The following is a 17,371-nucleotide window of genomic DNA, read 5'->3' as shown; positions in this document are numbered from 1 at the left end:
GTCATCCCGCTGTCACCCTTTACTGATGGACATATATAAGATAAGGTTGGATGGTCGGCTCCCGCATCCGTGTTGCGCACTGGTTCCCCTGTCTGTAGATGGACGCGGGAGCAAATTTGCGGATCAGATGCCCTTACAAAGTTTTCCAGAAAACTTGAGTGAGAAAATGCTCCCCCTACAAAGTTTTCTAGAAAATTTGAGTCAGCCAATATCGTGAGATCGAAGCGGCATATGTCCGCTCTATCAGACATATCGTTCCTCTTTAATGTTGTCGAGGTTTCGCGGATATGCTGGTGGCAGCCCGGAGTGATAAGACGGTTTTGATGTGTACTCTGGTAGCGGCGAAGGCGCTCGAGTGCCCGGCCGGGCGTGTTGTGGGATGTTGGCCTTCCGGCGTTTTGTATGTCTCCGGTGCTTTAGGTCTTTTTCTAAAGGAGGATTAACCCCCGGCCTCTGCATCTGGGCGATGCATGCAACCACTTTATTAATTATTTACAAAGACCTTACAAAGTAATACATCAATAAGTCTGAAACCACCATCTCGGCAATATCTATCGCTACTCCTATCCATTTGATGAAGGGGTGCTAATAGTCCGAGCTGAATACCAAATAGACTTCGCACCAAAGCCTAACATAGCCGGAGGCCCCAACCAAGTCACTTGCCGGGTGTGGGGCACAGACCGGTCCCGACGCACTCTCTGATGCGGCCGCCGCCATCTTTCATCGATCCATCTTCAGAGCAGACACTAATGCATCGACCTTGCCAAGCATGTCGTCGACGCCACTGCGATGCCAGACAGCGCCTTCCTCCTGCCCGAGCCCGTCAACCCAAATCGGACGTCGAGTCTCCACTGCGCCACGCTGCCGAGATCCGTCGGCGTCGATGCGTATGATGAAACACCGCTCCACCTCCTAATCCAGATCGCTACCAACGCCCACCCAACGGCGTCCACAATCACACAACTCCCAAGGCGGCGCCTTCAAGAAGGGAATGACGCCGAAGGCGCCGTCGCGACCCACCGCAGTTAGGGCTTTCACCCGGGAGACAAATGACGCGGTGAAAGTAGAAGCAGATCTGGCAAGCGTCTCCATGAAGAAGAAAGCAGCATCCTCAAGCGTCGCCGCCGCCACGGCCGAAAGGTCGACTAGGGATTTCTCCCGATCTGAATCCTCATCTCCAGCTCCGTCCGCATCGAGGATCGGCAAGTCTTGTGACCCAGATCCATACGAAGAAGCACACCTAGCAGAGGACGAAGGCTACAAGGCGTCCCAATCCAGATCAGGCATCTCCGGGCGAGCCCAACCGCCAGCGTCCTGAATGGCCGGAAGGATCAGACGGAACAACCAAGTCTGATCATGGGCTTACCCCAGATCACCGCACCAGCTGACCACGTAGAGGCAAGCTCCTACGAACGGCCGGACGGATCAGGCGGATCCGATCCAGGTGTTGGGAAACGTAGTAATTTCAAAATTTTCCTACGCACACGCAAGATCATGGTGATGCATAGCAACGAGAGGGGAGAGTATGATCTACATACCCTTGTAGATCGCAACGGAAGCGTTAACACAATGTAGAGGAAGTAGTCGTACGTCTTCCCGATCCGACCGATCCAAGCACCGTTACTCCGGCACCTCCGAGTTCTTAGCACACGTACAGCTCGATGACGCTCCCCGGGCTCCGATCCAGCAAAGCTTCGGGGATGAGTTCCGTCAGCATGACGGTGTGGTGACGATGATGATGTTCTACCGACGCAGGGCTTCGCCTAAGCACTACAACGATATGATCGAGGTGCAATATGGTGGCAGGGGGCACCGCACACGGCTAAGGAAAGATCACGAGGATCAACTTGTGTGTCCTGGGGTGCCCCCCTGCCTCCGTATATAAAGGAGCCAAGGGGGACGGGGCGGCCGGCCAAGGAGGGCGCACCAGGGGAGTCCTACTCCCACCGGGAGTAGGATTCCCCCCCCCCCCCAATCCTAGTTGGAATAGGATTCGCTGAGGGGGAAAGGAGAGAGGGGGGCCGGCCACCTCTCCTTGTCCTAATAGGACTAGGGGAGGGGGAGGCGCGCGGCCCATCTTGGGCTGCCCCTTCTCTTTTCCACTAAAGCCCACTAAGGCCCATATAGCTCCCAGGGGGGTTCCGGTAACCTCCCGGTACTCCGGTAAAATCCCGATTTCACCTGGAACACTTCCGATATCCAAACATAGGCTTCCAATATATCAATCTTTATGTCTCGACCATTTCGAGACTCCTCGTCATGTCCGTGATCACATCTGGGACTCCGAACTAACTTCGGTACATCAAAATGCATAAACTCATAATAACTGTCATCGTAACATTAAGCGTGCGGACACTACGGTTCGAGAACAATGTAGACATGACTAAGATAAATCTCCGGTCAATAACCAACAGCAGGACCTGGATGCCCATATTGGCTCCTACATATTCTACGAAGATCTTTATCGGTCAGACCGCATAACAACATACGTTGTTCCCTTTGTCATCGGTATGTTACTTGCCCGAGATTCGATCGTCGGTATCCAATACCTAGTTCAATCTCGTTACCGGCAAGTCTCTTTACTCGTTCCGTAATACATCATCTCACAACTAACATATTAGTTGTAATGCTTGCAAGGCTTATGTGATGTGCATTACCGAGAGGGCCCAGAGATACCTCTCCGACAATCGGAGTGACAAATCCTAATCTCGAAATACGCCAACCCAACATCTACCTTTGGAGACACCTGTAGTACTCCTTTATAATCACCCAGTTACGTTGTGACGTTTGGTAGCACCCAAAGTGTTCCTCCGGTAAACGGGAGTTGCATAATCTCATAGTTATAGGAACATGTATAAGTCATGAAGAAAGCAATAGCAACATACTAAACGATCGGGTTCTAAGCTAATGGAATGGGTCATGTCAATCAGATCATTCAACTAATGATGTGATCCCATTAATCAAATAACAACTCTTTGTTCATGGTTAGGAAACATAACCATCTTTGATTAACGAGCTAGTCAAGTAGAGGCATACTAGTGACACTCTGTTTGTCTATGTACTCACACATGTATTATGTTTCCGGTTAATACAATTCTAGCATGAATAATAAACATTTATCATGAAATAAGGAAATAAATAATAACTTTATTATTGCCTCTAGGGCATATTTCCTTCAGTCTCCCACTTGCACTAGAGTCAATAATCTAGATTACACAGTAATGATTCTTACACCCATGGAGTCTTGGTGTTGATCATGTTTTGCTCGTGGAAGAGGCTTAGTCAACGGGTCTGCAACATTCAGATCCGTATGTATCTTGCAAATCTCTATGTCTCCCACCTGGACTAGATCCCGGATGGAATTGAAGCGTCTCTTGATGTGCTTGGTTCTCTTGTGAAATCTGGATTCCTTTGCCAAGGCAATTGCACCAATATTGTCACAAAAGATTTTCATTGGACCCGATGCACTAGGTATGACACCTAGATCGGTTATGAACTCCTTCATCCAGACTCCTTCATTTGCTGCTTCTGAAGGAGCTATGTACTCCGCTTCACATGTAGATCCCGCTACGACGCTTTGTTTAGAACTGCAGCAACTGACAGCTCCACCGTTTAATGTAAACACGTATCCGGTTTGCGATTTAGAATCGTCCGGATCAGTGTCACAGCTTGCATCAACGTAAACGTTTACGATGAGCTCTTTGTCACCTCCATATACGAGAAACATATCCTTAGTCCTTTTCAGGTACTTTAGGATATTCTTGACCGCTGTCCAGTGATCCACTCATGGATTACTTTGGTACCTCCCTGCTAAACTTATAGCAAGGCACACATCAGGTCTGGTACACAGCATTGCATACATGATAGAGCCTATGGCTGAAGCATAGGGAACATCTTTCATTTTCTCTCTATCTTCTGCAGTGGTCGGGCATTGAGTCTTACTCAACTTCACACCTTGTAACACAGGCAAGAACCCTTTCTTTGCTTGATCCATTTGAACTTTTTCAAAATCTTGTCAAGGTATGTGCTTTGTGAAAGTCCAATTAAGCGTCTTGATCTATCTCTATAGATATTAATGCCTAATATGTAAGCAGCTTCACCGAGCTCTTTCATTGAAAAACTCTTGTTCAAGTATCCCTTTATGCTATCTAGAAATTCTATATCATTTCCAATTATTAATATGTCATCCACATATAATATCAGAAATGCTACAGAGCTCCCACTCACTTTCTTGTAAATACAGGCTTCTCCAAAAGTCTGTATAAAACCAAATGCTTTGATCACACTATCAAAGCGTTTATTCCAACTCCGAGAGGCTTGCACCAGTCCATAAATGGATCGCTGGAGCATGCACACTTTATTAGCTCCCTTTGGATCGACAAAACCTTCTGGTTGCATCATATACAACTCTTTTTCCAGAAATCCATTCAGGAATGCAGTTTTGACATCCATCTGCCAAATTTCATAATCATAAAATGCGGCAATTGCTAACATGATTCGGACAGACTTAAGCATCGCTACGGGTGAGAAGGTCTCATCGTAGTCAATCCCTTGAACTTGCCGAAAACCTTTTGCGACAAGTCGAGCTTTGTAGACAGTAATATTACCGTCAGCGTCAGTCTTCTTCTTGAAGATCCATTTATTCTCAATTGCTTGCCGATCAGCGGGCAAGTCAACCAAAGTCCATACTTTGTTCTCATACATGGATCCCATCTCAGATTTCATGGCTTCAAGCCATTTTGCGGAATCTGGGCTCACCATCGCTTCTTCATAATTCGTAGGTTCATCATGATCTAGTAGCATGACTTCCAGAACAGGATTACCGTACCACTCTGGTGCGGATCTCACTCTGGTTGATCTACAAGGTTCAGTAGTATCTTGATCTAAAGTTTCATGATCATCATCATTAGCTTCCTCACTAGTTGGTGTAGGTGTCACTGAAACAGCTTTCTGTGATGTACTACTTTCCAATAAGGGAGCAGGTACAGTTACCTCGTCAAGTTCTACTTTCCTCCCACTCACTTCTTTCGAGAGAAACTCCTTCTCCAGAAAGTTTCCGAATTTAGCAACAAAAGTCTTGCCTTCGGATCTGTGATAGAAGGTGTATCCAATAGTTTCCTTTGGATATCCTATGAAGACACATTTCTCCGATTTGGGTTCGAGCTTATCAGGTTGAAGCTTTTTCACATAAGCATCGCAGCCCCAAACTTTCAGAAACGACAGCTTTGGTTTCTTGCCAAACCACAGTTCATAAGGTGTCGTCTCAACGGATTTTGATGGTGCCCTATTTAACGTGAATGCGGCCGTCTCTAGAGCGTATCCCCAAAACGATAGCGATAAATCAGTAAGAGACATCATAGATCGCACCATATCCAGTAAAGTACGATTACGACATTCGGACACACCATTACCTGTGGTGTTCCGGGTGGCGTGAGTTGCGAAACTATTCCGCATTGTTTCAAATGTACACCAAACTCGTAACTCACATATTCTCCTCCACGATCAGATCGTAGAAACTTTATTTTCTTGTTACGATGATTTTCCACTTCACTCTGAAATTCTTTGAACTTTTCAAATGTTTCAGACTTATGTTTCATTAAGTAGATATACCCATATCTGCTTAAATCATCTGTGAAGGTGAGAAAATAACGATATCCGCCACGAGCCTCAATATTCATCGGACCACATACATTTGTATGTATGATTTCCAGCAAATCTGTTGCTCTCTCCATAGTACCGGGGAACGGTGTTTTAGTCATCTTGCCCATGAGGCACGGTTCGCAAGTACCAAGTGATTCATAATCAAGTGGTTCCAAAAGTCCATCAGTATGGAGTTTCTTCATGCGCTTTACACCGATATGACCTAAACGGCAGTGCCACAAATAAGTTGCACCATCATTATCAACTCTGCATCTTTTGGCTTCAACATTATGAATATGTGTATCACTACTCTCGAGATTCAATAAGAATAAACCACTCTTCAAGGGCGCATGACCATAAAAGATATTACTCATATAAATAGAACAACCATTATTCTCTGATTTAAATGAATAACCTTCTCGCATTAAACAAGATCCAGATATAATGTTCATGCTCAACGCTGGCACCAAATAACAATTATTTAGGTCTAATATTAATCCCGAAGGTAGATGTAGAGGTAGCGTGCCGACGCGATCACATCAACTTTGGAACCGTTTCCCACGCGCATCGTCACCTCGTCCTTAGCTAATCTTCGCTTAATCCGTAGTCCCTGTTTCGAGTTGCAAATATTAACAACAGAACCAGTATCAAATACCCAGGTGCTACTGCGAGCATTAGTAAGGTACACATCAATAACATGTATATCGCATATACCTTTGTTCACCTTGCCATCCTTATCCGCCAAATACTTGGGGCAGTTCCGCTTCCAGTGACCAGTCTGCTTGCAGTAGAAGCACTCAGTTTCAGGCTTAGGTCCAGACTTGGGTTTCTTCTCTTGAGCAGCAACTTTCTTGCCGTTCTTCTTGAAGTTCCCCTTCTTCTTCCTTTTGCCCTTTTTCTTGAAACTAGTGGTCTTGTTGACCATCAACACTTGATGCTCCTTTTTGATTTCTACCTCCGCAGCTTTCAGCATTGCGAAGAGCTCGGGAATAGTCTTATTCATCCCTTGCATATTATAGTTCATCATGAAGCTCTTGTAGCTTGGTGGCAGTGATTGGAGAACTCTGTCAATGACGCAATCATCTGGAAGATTAACTCCCAATTGAATCAAGTGATTATTATACCCAGACATTTTGAGTATATGCTCACTGACAGAACTGTTCTCCTCCATCTTGCAGCTATAGAACTTATTGGAGACTTCATATCTCTCAATCCGGGCATTTGCTTGAAATATTAACTTCAACTCCTGGAACATCTCATATGCTCCATGACGTTCAAAACGTCGTTGAAGTCCCGATTCTAAGCCGTAAAGCATGGCACACTGAACTATCGAGTAGTCATCAGCTTTGCTCTGCCAGACGTTCATAACATCTGGTGTTGCTCCAGCAGCAGGCCTGGCACCCGGCGGTGCTTCCAGGACGTAATTCTTCTGTGCAGCAATGAGGATAATCCTCAAGTTACGGACCCAGTCCGTGTAATTGCTACCATCATCTTTCAACTTTGCTTTCTCAAGGAACGCATTAAAATTCAACGAAACAATAGCACGAGCCATCTATCTACAATCAATATAAACAAGCAAGATACTATCAGGGACTAAGTTCATGATAAATTTAAGTTCAATTAATCATATTACTTAAGAACTCCCACTTAGATAGACATCCCTCTAATCTTCTAAGTGATCACGTGATCCAAATCAACTAAACCATGTACGATCATCATGTGAGATGGAGTAGTTTCATCGGTGAACATTACTATGTTGATCATATCTACTATATGATTCACGCTTGACCTTTCGGTCTCCGTGTTCCGAGGCCATATCTGTATATGCTTGGCTCGTCAAGTATAACCTGAGTATTCCGCGTGTGCAACTGTTTTGCACCCGTTGTATTTGAACGTAGAGCCTATCACACCCGATCATCACGTGGTGTCTCAGCACGAAGAACTTTTGCAACGGTGCATACTCAGGGAGAACACTTCTTGATAATTTTAGTGAGAGATCATCTTATAATGCTACCGTCAATCAAAGCAAGATAAGATGCATAAAAGATAAACATCACATGCAATCAATATAAGTGATATGATATGGCCATCATCATCTTGTGCCTGTGATCTCCATCTCCGAAGCACCGTCATGATCACCATCGTCACCGGCGCGACACCTTGATCTCCATCGTAGCATCGTTGTCGTCTCGCCAATCTTATGCTTCCACGACTATCGCTACCGCTTAGTGATAAAGTAAAGCATTACATCGCGATTGCATTGCATACAATAAAGCGACAACCATATGGCTCCTGCCAGTTGCCGATAACTCGGTTACAAAACATGATCATCTCATACAATAAAATTTAGCATCATGTCTTGACCATATCACATCACAACATGCCATGCAAAAACAAGTTAGACGTCCTCTACTTTGTTGTTGCAAGTTTTACGTGGCTGCTACGGGCTTAAGCAAGAACCAATCTCACCTACGCATCAAAACCACAACGATAGTTTGTCAAGTTGATGCCGTTTTAACCTTCGCAAGGACCGGGCGTAGCCACACTCGGTTCAACTAAAGTTGGAGAGACTGTCGCCCGCAAGCCACCTATGTGCAAAGCACGTCGGGAGAATCGGTCTCGCGTAAGCGTACGCGTAATGTTGGTCCGGGTCGTCTCGTCCAACAATACCGCCGAACCGAAGTATGACATGCTGGTAGGCAGTATGACTTATATCGCCCACAACTCACTTGTGTTCTACTCGTGCAAATAACATCAAACCATAAAACCTAGGCTCTGATACCACTGTTGGGGAACGTAGTAATTTCAAAATTTTCCTACGCACACGCAAGATCATGGTGATGCATAGCAACGAGAGGGGAGAGTATGATCTACGTACCCTTGTAGATCGCAACGGAAGCGTTAACACAACGTAGAGGAAGTAGTCGTACGTCTTCCCGATCCGACCGATCCAAGCACCGTTACTCCGGCACCTCCGAGTTCTTAGCACACGTACAGCTCGATGACGCTCCCCGGGCTCCGATCCAGCAAAGCTTCGGGGATGAGTTCCATCAGCACGACGGCGTGGTGACGATGATGATGTTCTACCGACGCAGGGCTTCGCCTAAGCACTACAACGATATGATCGAGGTGCAATATTGTGGCAGGGGGCACCGCACACGGCTAAGGAAAGATCACGAGGATCAACTTGTGTGTCCTGGGGTGCCCCCCTGCCTCCGTATATAAAGAAGCCAAGGGGGAGGGGGCGGCCGGCCAAGGAGGGCGCGCCAGGGGAGTCCTACTCCCACCGGAAGTAGGATCCCCCCCCCCGAATCCTAGTTAGAATAGGATTCGCTGAGGGGGAAAGGAGAGAGGGGGGCCGGCCACCTCTCCTTGTCCTAATAGGACTAGGGGAGGGGGGAGGCGCGCGGCCCATCTTGGGCTGCCCCTTCTCTTTTCCACTAAGGCCCATATAGCTCCCGGGGGGTTCCGGTAACCTCCCGGTACTCCGGTAAAATCCCGATTTCACCCGGAACACTTCTGATATCCAAACATAGGCTTCCAATATATCAATCTTTATCTCTCGACCATTTCGAGACTCCTCGTCATGTCCGTGATCACATCCGGGACTCCGAACTAACTTCGGTACATCAAAATGCATAAACTCATAATAACTGTCATCGTAACGTTAAGCGTGCGGACCCTACGGTTCGAGAACAATGTAGACATGACTGAGACAAATCTCCGGTCAATAACCAACAGCGGGGCCTGGATGCCCATATTGGCTCCTACATATTCTACGAAGATCTTTATCGGTCAGACCGCATAACAACATATGTTGTTCCCTTTGTCATCGGTATGTTACTTGCCCGAGATTCGATCGTCGGTATCCAATACCTAGTTCAATCTCGTTACCGGCAAGTCTCTTTACTCGTTCCGTAATACATCATCTCACAACTAACATATTAGTTGTAATGCTTGCAAGGCTTATGTGATGTGCATTACCGAGAGGGCCCAGAGATATCTCTCCGACAATCGGAGTGACAAATCCTAATCTTGAAATACGCCAACCCAACATCTACCTTTGGAGACACCTGTAGTACTCCTTTATAATCACTCAGTTACGTTATGACGTTTGGTAGCACCCAAAGTGTTCCTCCGGTAAACGGGAGTTGCATAATCTCATAGTTATAGGAACATGTATAAGTCATGAAGAAAGCTATAGCAACATACTAAACGATCGGGTGCTAAGCTAATGGAATGGGTCATGTCAATCAGATCATTCAACTAATGATGTGATCCCATTAATCAAATAACAACTCTTTGTTCGTGGTTAGGAAACATAACCATCTTTGATTAACGAGCTAGTCAAGTAGAGGCATACTAGTGACACTCTGTTTGTCTATGTACTCACACATGTATTATGTTTCCGGTTAATACAATTCTAGCATGAATAATAAACATTTATCATGAAATAAGGAAATAAATAATAACTTTATTATTGCCTCTAGGGCATATTTCCTTCACCAGGCACCTGCCCGAGCGCGAGAAACTCCCTGCCGCCACCTTCCTTGGCTGTGTTCAAGGCCTGCCCGGCGCCAGCCTCTTGCAGCGCCGAGGAATGGATAGGACGCGGGGAAGCCTAGCGGTGGCGGCGCGAGATCGCCCCCGTGTCGCCCTACCGGGGCGGCGTGGGGGACCTTCCGTCACATGGCCGTTTAGCTAGGCAATCGTTTAGGTGTTTTCCTTGATAAACTCCAGCAGCTCCTTTTTCATTTCTTCTTTTCTTGCACTCATCTTTTTATGTGATGCATTCCTCTTTGAGGGTGTTCTTATAAGGCTAGTCATAGCGGGAGTAACATAGGTAGTAACATACTCCCTTCTTTCCGGTTTATAAGGCTCAATTCAAAAATCTCACCAATCAAGGTAGATGATGAGTGGTGGAATATTTTGTAGTTTGCAAAAGCACCTAATTAATGCTCTTATTTTCCTTAAAAAATTATGTTTACGAATGCATTAATTGCAATGCATGCATGCATAAAGTGCATGCATTGGTCAGTTTTCTCTTAATACTTGCATGCAATGATTTAATGCATTTTGAAGTCCGAACATGTGATAGGGAACAACCAAATTGAGCCTTATAAATGAAAAAACTAAAATTTTGAGATAAGCCTTATAAACCGGAAAGGAGGGAGTAGATGTCACGTAAGCAAAAACGGTGATATGGCAAGTAGTTAACGAGGAGAGTGGCAAATAAAGTAACATAATATGTTACCATCACATAGCGTTTTTCAATGCATAATGAGTCTACAAAATAATATGTATGTTGCTAGTCTAAGTTACACTCCACTATGACTAGCCTATGCCCTTTCTAATCAAATTCATTGATTTGGTAGCTCCCCTACCAACATTGATTTTTTTTTTTTTTTTTTTGCTCTCCTCCGATGGCAAGGCACCACGCCGCGCCATGTGTTCAACCCAGAGCCTCCCATATTCGGCCAGTGACACCCGGTGTCTGCTCTTAACCCCGGTTCGTCCTTTTCACCAAAGCAGTGGAACCCGTCGCACTTCCCAAAGAAAATGTGATGTGAGCTATACTATAGTAGTAGTGCTCCACTACCACTTGTGTGTAAGCGTGCTCGGCGTCTGTTTCGCTTCCCACTAGCAGTAACCTTCCTCGAGGCGCAAGGTGGAGCAGTACGACGGAGGAGCGATCAAAATCAAAAGCAAACATGACGAACAAGAAGCCTACTTGGTCCTCCTCGGCGTCCGCCTGCTCCGGGGGCTCCCGCATTGGGCTACCCTGCGCGGTGGCGAACCAGAAGAAGAAGAAGAGGGCCAGGAGCGACGCCGTCGTTGTCCCGGCGAGGGGGTCATCCGTGTACAGAGGCGTGAGCAGGTGAGCATGCACTTCTTTCTCCCCTTCTTGGTTTCATCCGGGTGGCGATCTTTGTGTTTGATTTCTGATCGAGATGTGCGCCATTGGTGGTGGTGTAGGCACTGCGCCTCGGGAAAGTACGAGGTGCACCTGTGGGACAGGCATTACCGGAGCACGGCTGAGAACAGGAGAGGCAGGCAAGGTGAGAGACACCCAGCCTTGGCTGGATCAAATCCCTTTCTTTCAGACCAGCTAGCTACCTCATTTTGCTCTATTTTGATCGTCACTTTAATTTATTCTTGCCACTTCGATGTTCTTTGATGTGCTAGCTAGCTGACGTTCTTGGTCTTTGACTAATTTGTGTTGCAATCTTGTGTTCGTCTGCCTCGGGACACGTGTGGTGAACTGGTGGTGATACGCATCCATGTCTCACCGCTTCTACTATTAGTTTATTTGGGTGAGTCAAGAAAGATCCTTTCGCTTCTTGAAAAGAAACGCTCACATACTTCTCAATGCCATGATTGACACCAACATCTAGATTGCATTGTCCCTCGCCGCTTAAGGCGCATGGTTTCGTTAAGATCACTGCTTACTCTTGTTTCTTGGCAGGAGCTTATGACACCGAAGAGGCTGCAGCTCGCACCTATGATCTCGCGGCGCTCAAGTACTGGGGTGCACAGTGCGGCGGCCTCCTCCTTAACTTCCCGGTAAGTTGTGTCTTGTCATATCATATGTCAGTACTAGTCAATACGAATACCTGTACTACTCAGCTGGCCGCTATAATTCTGTTCGACATGAGAGGACTGCCCTGCGATCGTTGCTGCAGGTGGACACGTACAAGGACGAGCTGGAGAGGATGCAACGCGTGACCAGAGAGGAGTACGTGGCCATACTCAGGCGCGACAGCAGTGGCTTCACCAGAGGCGCCTCCAAGTACAGGGGAGTAGCAAAGTATGTATGCACTCACGCCTTCCTCGAGGAGAGATTATCCTCGATCAGATCAACCACATTGACACTGCAATGACATGCCATGAGTGATCTTGCTGACATGAAGTAACTTATTGGCACTGCAGGCATCACAAGAAGGGCCGGTGGGAGGCGAGGATAGGCTGCGGTAGCGGCAGCGGCAGCGGCGGCGGCAAGAGATACCTCTACTTGGGGATATTCAGTGTGTTCTCTATCGTTCTGTCCTTGCAAGTTCGCTCTACTAGTAGTACGTTTCTGTGGCTCATCTCAAGAAACGGCACTCTGAATCTGCATGCAGTTACCCAGGAAGAGGCGGCCCGGGCCTACGACCTCGCGGCGATACAACTCCGGGGCCTCGCCGCGGTCACCAACTTCGACGTCGATTCCTACTACGTGGACCAGCAGCTGCAGCCGCCCCTCTGCAAGGTCGACCCAGACCCTGAACCGGCAGGGCAACTGCTGCTGCCCAAGGTCGAGCCCAAGGAGGAAGAGCCCGAGCCCGGGCCAGTGCTCCGGGACGACGTGGACGACGTCGACTGCGCCATCGCCGAGGTACTGCAGGCGCTCTGCATGGACCGCGCCGACTTCGAGGCCAGGTACCCGCCCCGCGGCGCGCCCGGATGGTGGCCGTCTGACGACGACTTGCGCGAGCTGCCGGCTGACGTGGGCTTCGAGGACGACATCGAGAGCGTGCTCTTCGACGCGCCGCCCGCCGCCTGAGTTTTGGTCTCCTGTCCTGCGCAGCCGCCAGCCCGCCATGCCCAGCTCGCAGGATGGTGATGGACGTGAGCTGTTTGTGCCGGTGCATTGCATGCGTGTCCGTGTCTCAGCCTCTCAGGCATGTAGGTAGGTAGTACACGCGGTAAATAGCTGTGGGCAATGGCGAAGTGTGGTTAATTTTGGGGTGGCAGCGGCGTCATGGCCGGCCGGTAACCGCCTTGTAGCATGTGAAAGTGGGACAACTGGTGAAGGCTCCAGCATTTGGCAGTGAAACTTTGGGAATGGCTAGGGGACAGTAGACTGAACTTAAATTTAGAATCCGAGTCACTCGAGTTGTTCCTAGCCGTTGGATGAAAAAGCAACCGTCAGATCTTCGTCTCTCTGAAAATATTGTTCATGGTCGTCCTCCTCGCGACCTTTATCTGAACCGCCCTCAACCGCCAGCCTAACCGCCTGTTTCCACTATTTGTGGCCGGCTGCACTTCCGTGACCGCCTTGTCTACCCGCCCTCCCCTCAAGTGTCGTGTTGCCGCCATTCATGGCCAGCGCTCTAACCCCGGCGATGAATCGTTTTTTTTTTCTTTTGACGAACTAGCACTGCCCTCTAACCCCGGCGATGAAGCTTTCTTTTTACGAACTAGCACCGCTCTCTAACCCTGGCGATGATCCTTTTGCACGTCAAGCATTATCGTTCAAATCCACATGGTATGTGCGTCCCCGTCCAAAGGAGAAATGAGAACAGGACAATTTCTTTTGAAATGCGGTCTGTCAGAGCCTGATTCATTAAAAAGATAGAATAAAGTTGCCCGGTTAATTAACAAAAATCCAAGCAAAAACCGTTACGACAAGCCCACACAGAAGGGCAAGCGGCCACCCTGGCACCAACAAGACCGCAAACACCGCTGAAAAGAGGACACCATCGAGGTAGCCTACAATGTCATTGTCATCACCTCTCCTCGAGCAGGTGACTCCGACTTCGCCGTTAACGACCCATCAAGACCCCTCTGAACGAACAACACACGAGGACCTCATCAGCCATAGCCAAACAATCGACTGTAGACGTCGAGGACAAGCAGCTTCGATTTTGCTGATGCGCTTCACTGGAGAAAGTTGCAAGCCTTGCACCGACTTGGTCCAGTTCAACCTCCGAAGAGCGCCGTCCAATGAAACCACCCTCATGGAGTCACTGTTAACGCATAGGCCCGCCACACGCAGGTCCAACTTCTCTGTCACATGGAGAAACAAACATATGCACACCCATTGGCAAACGAAACCGTCGACATTAGAAGGTCAAGCCGCGACCCAGCTCCACACACCATCATCGTCGTCGCCGCACAGTCGCAACGCCAACCACTCACATCACCTGTTGGGAACCTACCAACCATGATGTTGAGCGCGTCCAGCCCAAGAAAAGCGCGGAGAAGAATCACCGGTCTCCAAAGCAACGTCCCAAAGGGGGAAACGCTGCGGGGACGAGGTCGTTTCCCGACCCAGATGGGTCTAGACTTTCGTCCGAAGAACCAGATTCAGGAATGAAGCGTGTCCAAGAAGCTCCACGGCAACGCCTTCAATAAGGAAACGACGTCCGTAGACGCCGCCACCGCCGGCCGGCGAGAGCCGGGCAAACTTTCGCTCGAAGCAGACTTGACAAGCACATCCCCACGCCACCGATGAATAAGCACTGACGGCCCGCAAGCCCACTGGCCCACACACCTCCTGTCGATGACGGCGTCACCACCACGCAGGACAAATGCCGCATATGTAAGTTGGTATATGTATATATCCATGTGTGATCGGTGATATGAGAATCGAAAATGCTAAACCTACGTAAACTCCTATGGAGGGTTGCGTAACTTGCCAAATCCTAATTCTAATCGCCCCCCTGATTTTCAGTGGGGCGGGGCCCTTCACCCCCTCTTCCAATCCTAATCTTACAAGTCAGCCTGTATGTGAAACAATTACGTAACCCTTCGTGGCTCTAGCATTACTGTATGAGAATCCCACATTCTCACATAAGACGTGGACACAGAAATCTAATACTGGTAAGTTTCTTTCGTAACCAGAAAGGACACGGAAATAACACCAAGAAAGAAGAGAAGACTAGTTAGGCTGGTCATAGTGGGGAGTAACTTATACTAGTGTCATGCATATGATACTAGTCTAAATTACTACCTTCATAGTGCAAAGTAACATATTAGTAGTGTCATATGTGACTTTATTTAATGGCTTGTAGACTCATCTTGTCTTGGAAAGCGCTATGTTACAGTAACATATTATGTTACCACTTCTCATTAACTACATGTCACATAAGTAAAAATTTCTCGAAGTGCGCTATGTTACTAGTACCTAAGTTACTCCCACTATGACTAGCCTTAGTGCTTCTGTCACGTCATTTGACCTTGACCTTGTCTTTTCATAACATAGAGACGAGGAAACAAAGGGGATTTGAACAGCAGATTCCTCCATCGAATTCTATGGACTGACGAACGATATTGATTAATTTTGTAAATGCTACTCGTAACTGATTAGTGTTCAGTAGTTTTCTTGCGAGGCAGTTGAGAACCTGATTTTTCTCTCCCTTAATTAAGCTCTAGATAGCTACTACCATGTGGCTATGCCATGCCGTGCACACCACACCCAGCGCGTCGGCGCCGTCGATTGCTGTTTCACATCGCGGCGGTGCTGGCCGGCCGTTGACGTCCGCGTTGCCGAGCTTCATTATTCGCCATCTCATATCCATTCATCCACGTGCTGTCATTAATGTTGGGTTGTTTCGTGTTGCATGGGAGCATTTGACCCTTGGACATGATATCGTGGTGCTTAATTAATTGACTCAAGGAATTGAGGTCGACGCATGCACCATACTAGCACCTCCATGATCGATGATAAACTTCTGCAAGGGACCTGCACGCGTACAAAACACGGAGGATCCAAATGTGTGTGCTGCACAAAAATGACGCGGAAACTAAGGCGTCGTTGCTGACACACTTCTCCATCGCTGCCAACCTGTTGTCTTGTGTTCGCTCGCCGCGTATATATATATACACCCACCATATTATCCATCAACGGCATCAGGGCACACAAATCAAGCTCCCAGCTCCCAGCTCAGCTAGTTGACTACCTGCAAATTTGGTGACAAGGTTGCTAGGTGGATGAACAGTCACTCGATCATGGTGGTACCGTCGGTGTTCGCCGCCTTCGACAAGGACGGCGACCGCAAGGTGTCCGTGTCCGAGCTGCGCTGCTGCATGGCGGCGTCCTTGGGCGAGGACATATCCGAGGAGGAGGCGGCCGTGGTCCTCGCGGCGGCGGATGCCGACGGTGACGGGCTGCTAAACCAAGAAGAGTTCTCGAGGCTAGCCACCGGTGCCGATGAAGAGGACGACGTGAGGCGAAGATGCCTGAGGGAGGCGTTCGGGATGTACGCGTCGTCCTCCACGGAAGACACGACAACGACGATGATTACGCCAGCGAGCCTGAGGCGGACCCTGAGCAGACTGGGGTCGCACGAGCTGGGCGTGGAGGAGTGCAGGGCAATGATCTGCAGGTTCGACCTCGATGGCGACGGCAAACTCTCGTTCGACGAGTTCCGGGTCATGATGATGGCCTGATCATCGACTCTCTTCTTGGCATTTTTCTAGACAGATATAATGTTCAATTAATTCATCGATCACATATGTATGTACAATCATGTGTTCATTCATTCATTGTTTTGCCCGCAGATCGCTAGTAGGAGTATGTTATAGTAGTAGCTGTCCACATGAAAAGATAATATATATGCAATCTCCTTGAAATAGGCTTTTGCCCCGCTTTATAAATAAAGCAACTGTTCATACAACCAGCATTCGAATCTCTGATCAAGAACGACGGCTGGGGCAACAACATAATCATACCCAAAAAACATAAGAAAAATAATAAGAAAAAAAACACATAGTGGCTGCCGCCAAGCGGCCCTACGAAGACGACAGTCGACGCGTTGTAGTCAGAAGCGCATCCATCATGAGGCCGAAACGATCACGGTTACGCTACCTCAAGAGTGGGTGCCGATGTTGTAGAAAAGTCCATAACATCGCCGTAAAGATAAGACAGAATTAGTGAGAATATCTCATATAGTTTGTGGCCTTGATCTGGAGGAACTCCACGAGGTCCAGAGCCTCACAATCGGCCCCAGTGCCTCGCGAACAAACG

General features: G+C 47.9%; 1 protein-coding gene and 1 pseudogene across 1 annotated transcript; both read left to right on the top strand.

The window, feature by feature from the left end:
• Window positions 1-11,176: 11,176 nt before the first annotated feature.
• Window positions 11,177-13,627, top strand: LOC125553716 (AP2-like ethylene-responsive transcription factor At1g16060). The gene is made up of 5 exons (XM_048717450.2): window positions 11,177-11,518; window positions 11,617-11,699; window positions 12,107-12,204; window positions 12,324-12,448; window positions 12,571-13,627. Exons 1-5 carry the CDS (start codon window positions 11,352-11,354, stop codon window positions 13,181-13,183), a joined length of 1,086 nt encoding a protein of 361 aa, XP_048573407.1. The 5' UTR covers window positions 11,177-11,351; the 3' UTR covers window positions 13,184-13,627.
• A 2,609-nt stretch (window positions 13,628-16,236) lies between these two features.
• LOC125553717 (putative calcium-binding protein CML25/26 pseudogene) lies at window positions 16,237-17,010 on the top strand (annotated as a pseudogene).
• The last annotated feature ends 361 nt before the right edge of the window (window positions 17,011-17,371 follow it).

This window comes from Triticum urartu, chromosome 4A (genome assembly GCF_056163025.1).
Source record: "Triticum urartu cultivar PI428250 chromosome 4A, HENAU_Tu73, whole genome shotgun sequence".
Classification (NCBI taxonomy): Eukaryota; Viridiplantae; Streptophyta; class Magnoliopsida; order Poales; family Poaceae; genus Triticum; species Triticum urartu.
This window is presented reverse-complemented; position numbering and strand designations above follow the sequence as displayed.

Excerpts from the sequence above, each read along its gene's own strand:
- LOC125553716 (XM_048717450.2), top strand. The coding sequence starts at position 11,352 with ATGACGAACAAGAAGCCTACTTGGTCCTCCTCGGCGTCCGCCTGCTCC. Across the intron at positions 11,519-11,616 it reads GTGTACAGAGGCGTGAGCAG|GCACTGCGCCTCGGGAAAGT; the intron begins GTGAGCATGCAC and ends GTGGTGGTGTAG. Across the intron at positions 12,449-12,570 it reads AAGTACAGGGGAGTAGCAAA|GCATCACAAGAAGGGCCGGT; the intron begins GTATGTATGCAC and ends TTGGCACTGCAG.